General features: G+C 38.2%; 1 protein-coding gene across 2 annotated transcripts in view; it reads left to right on the top strand.

The window, feature by feature from the left end:
- The first annotated feature begins 1,106 nt into the window (after positions 1 to 1,106).
- fbln2 (fibulin 2) overlaps positions 1,107 to 9,172 on the top strand; it is a 76,699-nt gene continuing 68,633 nt past the window's right edge. For both annotated transcript variants that reach the window (XM_073825960.1, XM_073825959.1), the window contains exons 1-2: positions 1,107 to 1,179; positions 3,188 to 5,104. In XM_073825960.1, coding sequence (XP_073682061.1) covers positions 3,289 to 5,104 — 1,816 coding nt within the window. In that variant the 5' untranslated portion in view covers positions 1,107 to 1,179; positions 3,188 to 3,288. The remainder of the gene's footprint in view (positions 1,180 to 3,187; positions 5,105 to 9,172) is intronic.

Here is a 9,172-nt window from a genome sequence, read left to right as displayed (position 1 = left end):
GTTTGAAACGTTTCTTCTTCCTGCCTGAATTTCCTGGCAAAACTAAGAACTAAATGTGAATTTTGATGGATTTCTAAGAGTCGAAACTCTAGAGAAACATATATTAGATCACAAAGTTCTCAGGAATTTTTAACCAATGTGAATAATTTCACATTATTCCTTTGATGTCATATTTGTTTAGCACATAGGGTCTCATAAGAGTGCAACACGATAATACTTCTAAAGCCACTGAGTGACCTGATGAGGCAAGGACTAATGGGAGTATAGACCGTTATAGAATAAACCATTGAGGTTGCCAGGTTTGTATTGCTGGTTTCTTCTCATTGATAATCAATTACTTCAGGTCGCTTTCTTGCTGCAAATTGCTGACAGTGTGAATGCTCGTTAAAAGCTGTGCTTTTCAATGTACAGTATGCCAACATGTGTTTTTAAATGTAAATTAATTAAATTATCAAGTGGGAGACAGACAAACTCAAGTGGCAGTATAAGCATAAGGTCTTTGTTTGAACAAGCATGACCCCTGCTCTTAAGAGGTACATGTAAGGTCCCTTAAAACACCATTGTGGACAGAAGACAAGCTCATCATGGTGTCGATTTCCAAAAGCCCAAAGCAAACTTGGCTTTGAAGTGGAAAACCGGAGTGCAAAAGTAACAATTTAACAAGGCAAACAAAACTCTCCTGAGTTTGGTTTGTGGTGTAAAGAATTTCACACAAGTGTTTCAGAAATTCTGCTGAGCTGTCCAGACAAGTCTTTTAACTAAGATTAAGAAGAGCTACGGTCTGTATTTACTGTATCAAAGAATAATGCTAAGGTGGCCGTCCCGATTTACTTGGGCATACAATAAAATGAAAGCTTATAAATAATATTAAAAGAAATAAAATGACATAATGTCTATTTAAATTAATGCAGTAAAACTGAAGTTTTCTGTGGTATTTTTTATAATAGTATCAACTGTTTAATCGTCTGATTAACGGACTTATGGTTGAGGTTTTTATGTTCTTATGTCAACGTTGTATGAATGGGCTGCTTCAGAAAGTAGGTACCGCACGTATGGAGGTTTCCAACTTTGTCCCTCCCCTTACAATTCTCACCGCTCTCTAGGCTGCACTGTGTAGGCTTGGAAAGGCAAGTTAGTTGGCTCTAACTTCTAACCTATGGACGCACGGACTCCAGCGAGGTAAAACTTGAGTTTTTTAAACGCTTTTTATATTATTTACAAAGAGCGCTCCCCTCACGTGTATTTAATCGATGCTCTGCATAATAACCACAAACAAGTTTTGTTGCAGTGGCAGCTTGTAAAGTTAGACGACAGACATCAGTGATTGTACAGTGTTTTTAGTGTTTATTTATTTATTTTTAGTTTTGCGCGAATCCAGAGTTGAAGTGAAACAGAACTGGTGCTGCGTTTGGTAACGTTACTTGAGGGCGCGCTTGAGGTGTCTTTCATATCCATTAGTATCTGTGACAGCGCTTACCATAATTTACCATGGTAATCACGGATTTCGCCAGAATGTTCGTTATTTTGTTATTGCTTCTACTGTAAAGCGATAATACTTTATTCGTTCTCAAGTAGTTTTAAAAACATAACAGTGTTGGCTACCTAGAACATTTTACCGGGTTTTGGCAGAAAATGTGGTATTTTTTTTTACATAGAGGCAGCTGCAAAGTTTCTGAAGCACTTGCCATCTTTGTAGTTTTAAAATTATTTGACTCATATCATTTCATATGCTTAAATTGAATGAGTACACATTTAATAATTTAATGAAAAATAAATAGTTTGGGACTTATTTCTGTAGACGGTCTAAAACATAAAAACGTATTAAATATTAAATTAAATGACATGAGGGTGTCATGTGCTGACTGTCTTTCTTCTGTAGAACACAGAAATTAAGTAAATGAATGAATTTGAAGACTAAAAGATTTACCATAAAACTTTAACTAAAGTGTGTCTAATGCTCTATTTTTGAGGTCATGGTGCTTGTGTTAGAAAAGCTTAATTTATGTTGTCGTTCAAGAATCTTTCAAACCAGTGAGCTGTTAACCAAACCATTGCCAAGACTTTGTAAGTTGAACCTGAGAACTAGATCAGTGTAATTCATGAACAAATCATTCGGACCATTTTATTGTAGCTTTATGTTGAATTTGCATCTCTTTGGAAGCTTGAGTCAGGGACCATTCATTAACATTCTTCAAATTTCACTTTTTGTGTTTCGCAGAACAAAGACATCAAATAGGTTTTGAAACAGCCTTAGATTGAGCAAATAAGAACAGAATACATTTTTTGGATGAACTCTCCCTTTAACTTTTCATACAGGTTATAGAATTAGCCAGAGCAATTTTTATAAATCAAAGGTAGCCTACAATTTTCAGATGGCATGTTGGCAAATGTTTTGCCCAGACGTCAAGATATTAAGGTTAATGTTGTTTTTTTGGAAACAATTAAAGCAGTTCCTTTCATCTGCCATGAAATCTAAATGTTCAGGGCCTCGGGACTCCAGTGGTTTTCCAAAGTAAACAGAACGTGTTTCTCAGCTGCTGAATGGAAAGCAATTCAGTACAAATGGTTTAAAACATTAGAAACAAGTCTTGTACTGCTGTAGTCATCGCTACTAGAGAAAAACACAGCTTTGCTGAATTATTTTAAATCCCCTCTATGTTTAACCCACAAAACACCTCATCAGCTACAAAAATGGCTTTGTGTCAGCACTGAATGCCTCAAATTGAGTCCTTTCAGTTGGGTTTTCTATTTGCAAATGAGAGTTCAGTATGACTTCCTTCATTATAGACCTGCACTAACTGAGGCAAATCACAGTTGTCCCATAAATGTCAAACAAATCAGAAAAAGCAATCAAAAATAATAGAGAAATCGTATGGTGTGGTACAGGTTTTAAGATCCCATCAAATGGAATATTTCAAATTTAATGCAGCTTAATACACTGTTCGTGTGGCAGTTGCGTAATGGTAATGAGCTTGAATGCTAGTGCTTCATGATTAAGGGGAAACTTGCTCATGAGATCAGGCTTGGACAACCCTGTGATTTTAAAATGTGGGATGGTCTTAGAAGGGTGAGCTCAACTGTGAAGCCAGATGTTGGCTTTTACACAGTGACTTTGGGCTGGCTGGAAGAACTCCACAGGAAATTTTCAGAGTGCTCTCTAACTTGCGTCTCTTTCTCTTTGTTCAAGGTTTCACTGACTGCTTGCAATTCTGATTGTTTGGGATCTGGAGAGGTTGGACTGTACTTGAAACACTTATCGGCTGTTGACACACCAGGTACCAAGTCAAAATGGCCCGTGGCCTCTTGAACTTGGTGTTTTTGCTGAGTATAACCGGCTGCCTTTGTCAAAAGGATTGCACCGGTGTGAATTGCCCTGAATTGCATAACTGCATCGAAGAGGTTTTGGACACCGGAGCGTGTTGTGCTACCTGCATGCGAACGGGCTGCATGTGCGAGGGTTACCAGTATTACGACTGTCTCAGTGCTGGCTTCAGATCAGGCAAGGTTCCAGAAGGAGAGTCGTACTTTGTGGACTTTGGGAGTACTGAATGCTCCTGCCCGAAAGGAGGTGGACGTATCAGCTGCCATTTTATTCCATGCCCTGAACTTCCGGCAAACTGCATAGAATTGTCAGAACCATCAGATGGGTGCATTCAGTGCGAGCGAGTTGGATGTGTTCACGATGGGCAGAAGTATGAAGCTGGACACTCATTCCAAATTGACCCTTGCCAAGTATGCCATTGCCCGAATGAAGGCGGGGACCTGATGTGCTATCCCATTCCAAACTGCGACCCAAATCTAGTTTCGAAACCTATGCTGACCACAACAGCCGAGGAAGGCGTATCAGAGAGACGCAACCGAGACCCTATACAACACATTTTTAACCATCAAGGCTCTAGAGGTCGCTTTAACAAACACTTACCCTTACACAGTGATAGCAATCTTCCTTTTAAGCTACGTTTGAGAAATGTAGATGAGAAGGAAGATGATGACGAAGACTATGATTATCCACCCACCGATTCCTTAGCTCCATCTCTGCATGATTTTGCGGCTCCCACAGAGTCATCCATCATCTCTGTATCTCGTCCAGATAATTTTACCCCCCGCCGGGGTGTGCACAGGGGAGCCAAGCAAGAGCTGAGAGAGATGTTTGGTATTCGCAAGTCCACAACAGACAGGCCACAGTTTCCTTTTCATAAGGACAGTACTGAGAGGATGAGAGTCAGGGTTCATAACGACAAACCAAAAAATGAGCTTTTCAATCCTCTGAAATATAAAACAGACCGGGAACGATTCATCCTTCCTGTGGAAACGACAAACAGGGTGGGATTCTCCACACACAAAGATGCCACAGAGATCCAGAGCTTTAGTCTTTATAGAGACAACTCCAATCAGGATGCCCTCACAGATGATGAACAGCTTGAATTTCCTTCAAAAACTACTGAGGGGGATACATATACCTCACAGGAAGACACCACATACAGTGAAACAGTTACTGACTCTCCGGAGCCAACTACATCTCCGCTTTGGGAAACCACAACTTTGTTGCAAACCACTTGGGATGGTCTCTCAGAGACAGAGAGACAAGTTCATTTACTTCACATTCAACCCAATACTGTGGAAACAGATGACTACGAAGAAGAAGAAGAAGAAGAAGAAACCATCACAAGAGAGTCTACTAAAGAAAAAGCAGCTGTTTTGAATGAAACCACTAGCAATGATGAGCATATCCTAAGCAGTCCAAACCCAGTTAAGCAAAGTGTGACCATCCCTACCAAAACTTTAACAGAACATGGAAAATCAGAAGCAGAACTTGAAGAGGAACACAAAAGGCTTTCAGTAGACCACAAAGAACCTTCTGAACATCCTGTTGAACACATAAAACCCCTTGAGCGCCAAAAACCTGAAGCAGAACATGTGCAGACTTCGGGAGAACACAACGTCGAGTTGGAGGGGACACATCAGTGGCAGGTGTTCTCTCCGGTTAAGTTCAGTCCAACCAGTCCACCTTCAAACAAACAGTCCCACAGTCTGTTTAACCTCAGAGAGGAGGAGGAGAAAGAGGCAGACAACACCCTCACAACTCATTCTGGGATAGAGGAGGGTGAGTTAACAAGCAACTGCTTGTCATTTATTCAGTGTTTCAAGTGTCGAACTATTATGCTGAAGAGTTTTAGTGCATAATTAATGCTAATGTAATTTATAGTTGACATTCACCTGGTACCATAAACTCTTATTTCGAGTGCTTGGCAACTTGCCATAGACGATCACAGCTGTGTAAAGATGACTGTTATACATTGCTGGGGAATACGCCGGGCCTTGCACCCTGCGGTACGACAAGACAAAACAAACAGGCCCCTCTCGAGATGTCTACGGTGGCTTGTTTTCGCAGATCACATGGCAGGTTACCAATTAAAGTGTTTCTGGTATCACACAGCGCTTATGAAAACTGTTTGCTGTCATGTTTGATTTCAACATGTAAATGGTAGGGACTCTTGCTCGTCCCAGGGATTGTGAGCTGGAGCATAAATATTCAACTGAGGGGGGCCGTCTGGATCGTGAAGCCAAACACCGCACCCGCTGGGAACATCCTCCTCTCTCAGTCATCATATTCACTCACACACCACCTAACACCCTTGTGTCGTTTAGCACGCTCAAAGCTTCAATTAGCAGAAAACATTGCTAGCTATAAACACACCATTGACAGGAAAATGGCTTGTGACTTTGAACCAAAAGGTGTTTATAGGTTTTGTCTGCGTAATTCATCTTGACTTGTACTGGAACAGAAATATTTAATTGGGCCTTTGAATGAGGCACCAAGGTAACTCAATATGTTCCCAGTGCCTACTAAATTTTGCGTGACGAAATCACCGACTTCAGATTTTTTATAAGCTCAGATGGCGAGGCTAGACTATAATAGTGAAATTTTTTTTGGCTGCTATAGTATTAATAATATATTGTACTATGACAGTAAATCTAGTACAGTGTGTGGGTGAATATGACTAAACCTGTCAAGAGCATGCCTAGGTCATATTTTATTGCAAAATTAAAAGGAATAAAAAATAATAGCCTGTACATTATTAAATACTGTAATATATATTATATACACTACCAGTCAAAAGTTTTTAAACAATTAATGTTTTTTAAAGAAGTCTCTTTTGCTCACCAACCTGCATTTATTTTATTTAAAATACAGCAATGTGCTCAAGACACATTTTATTATTATTGTTATTATTATGTTGAAAACAGCTGAGTAGAAGTTTTCTGGTTTCTTTGATGAATAGAAAGTTCAGAAGAACAGCATTTATCAGAAATAGAAATCTTTTGTAACAGTATAGATGTCTTTATCATCAGTTTTGAGCAAATTTAAGCATCCTTGCTAAATAAAAGTATAAAAAGTATAATTCTATAATTTTCTATAATTTTAATTAAAAAAATATACTGACTCCAAGCTTTTGAATGGTATAGTGTATAATGTTACAAAAGCTTTTTATTTCAGATAAATGCTGATCTTTAGATCTTTCTATTCATCAAAAATCCTGGAAAAATGCACTCAACTGTTTTAAATATTGATAATAATAATAAAAATCTTGCTTGAACAGCAAATCAGCATATTAGAATGATTTCTGAGAATCATGTGACACTGAAGACTGGAGTAATGATGCTGAAAATTTAGCTTTGATCACAGGAATAAATTACATTAGAAAATATATCCAAATAGAAAGCAGTTTTTTAAATAGTAAAAATATTTCACAATGTTACTGCTTTTGCTGTATTTTGGATATAATAAATGCAGGCTTGGTGAGCAGAAGAGTTTTTTTTTTTTTAAACGTTTTTTTTTTAAACAACAAATCGTTGACTGCCTTTAAATGCCAATAGATCTTGCTACAACACAGTAAAAAAAAAAACAATGTATTATAATAATGAGAATCTGAAGAGAATTACCACTGAAATAACCTCAAAAACATCTGGAAGCATTACAATAATGCAAATTTGAGTGAAAGTGTACTTAATGACCATGAAAACAATGTCACAATGCAAACCTTCTTAATAATGGGCTTTATTTTCTCTTGGTACATTTGATTATTTGATTTTAGAGTGAAATATGACCTGAACATGTTTTCATGGGAATCGCCCAAATAGAGTTTTCAGTTTTGCTCCAGAGGTTTTATGAAATGACGAATCGCTCTGCTGCCAAATGTAAAACTGTTTTTCTAGAACTGTTGTTTGCTTAACATTGATAGATGTAACCTTTGGAATAGCACTGAATAACTCAATCCGTTATCATTTCTTATTGTTTAGTTACTGTTTGGCTGCCAAGATTGGACCTTTTTGTCTTGTCTGGCTTTCATTGTTTAGGCACGGTCACAGCTTGTCTCTGTTAGATTATTGAACTGCTATTTTTGTTGTGACCAAGACAAGATGCTCTAAACGAATGCTGGTAAAGCTCAGTCAAGTGAGTTCCCTGATAGTAAAGAGTTAAGTCTCTGAAAGGGTTAGTTCAGATCATTGTGACAAGGCTACTTAAACCAAAAGGCAACATTGCACAATTAGTTAGATAAGGAGAGGAATTAGTTATCTTGCAGGATGCCAGTTGGCCATTGCTCAAAATAAGCAGCTCTCACCGGATAGAAACACTTGGAGCTCTCAACAGTTTGCCTTTCTGCATTGCATGAGTATGATAATCAGGGAAAGTGGAGGCATACTGTACTGATAATATGTTTGGCAGGAAAGCGGTTTATCGTTTTGCGCATACCGGCATTTGCAAATGTGCACTGCATTTAAAGTCAGAGGTTCAGAGGTAGCAGCCTAGACTGTTTGTGTTACATGATGCATCTTACCCGCCGATCACGAATGTCTGCATTGACGATAAGCATCGTCCAGTGGGAAACTTGTTACTTGGGACCAAATAAGGACTTTTTTTGTTGAAGTGCCACTATTGTGCCATTTCAAATATTACCTTTAATGCAGTCTGTTATGTAGATTCATGTGAATACAAACAATCTGCAAAGTTGTAAAGCTGAAAGTGCATGATAATAGAAAGAATCGACTCTAAACAGCATAAAATGAGTCCTTAGTAATTGACCCTTCGCAAACAGCTTGATTGACAGGCGATCTGACCAATCATAACTCAAAACCACTATTCTGTCTGACAAATCAGACTGTAGATTAACTTTGGTGGATTTAAACTTGAAAAATTGTGTGAATTTACGTCTGACATGCACTGTACACAGTAGACCAATCACAACAGACTGGGTCATCTGACAAATCAGAGCAGAGTAGACTCACGGAAAGGAGCGGTTTAGAGAAACTGAATCTTTGAACAGATTTGAATGATTCGTTTAAGAATCGTTAGAAAATGAAGGGAAATTAAATGCATATTTTGAAAAAGCGAAATCATTGTCTGACCTTGCATGCATGTAAACCTATAGGAGACTCCTGAAACAATATTAGAAACCTTAGAAATGGCATAATAGTGGCACTTTAAGAAAAAAACAACTTTAGCCATATTAAGCCTTAACTAAATCCAAAGAATGGCTGCACAGGACTTTTTAAAGTTAAAACACAGGACAGGGGAGTTGCATTTGAAGGCTCATGGACTGTCTGCCGTGAAGTTTTATTGATCAGTTTTTCCTTGAACCAAGGCAGTTATTAAAAGAGAGTATTTGATGTAATTCCAGCTGGAATATCTGAAACATTTTTATTTTAAAAGTTAGAGCATCTGTGTTTTTGTGCTCTAAGATTGAGCTCCATTACAAGCATAATATGCTAATCGCACGAATGCACCATTTTAAGTCGAGATGATCAAAAATGGAATTTGTGGAGGAAATCTGGAATATGCGTCAAAAACCAAACAGTGGTCTCTTATTTGCTTTTTGTGCATGTGATGTCTTGCTATAGTGAGAAATTTAGCAATTTGTTGACATCCTCTTTTACGTTTGAATGTTTACTGCCAGCAGTAATGCAGTGATTTGTGATCCTGTCTTCTCATTCAAATGCATCTAGGCTCTGTTCACATTTAAGAATTAAAGAGACTCAGAGCCATACGGAGATAATGATAAGGACGGGGCTCTGGAGATTTATTTTTCCCCTCAAGGCTGACACTTACTGCAGGAAATCGAGTCTACATTTAAGTTTGTACTCAGATTTCTCATAAGGAAACATCACTTTT

The sequence above is a fragment of the Garra rufa genome, chromosome 20, assembly GCF_049309525.1.
Source record: "Garra rufa chromosome 20, GarRuf1.0, whole genome shotgun sequence".
NCBI classification, from domain to species: Eukaryota; Metazoa; Chordata; class Actinopteri; order Cypriniformes; family Cyprinidae; genus Garra; species Garra rufa.
Note: the sequence above shows the minus strand (reverse complement) of the source record. Positions and strands in the feature narration are given on the sequence as shown.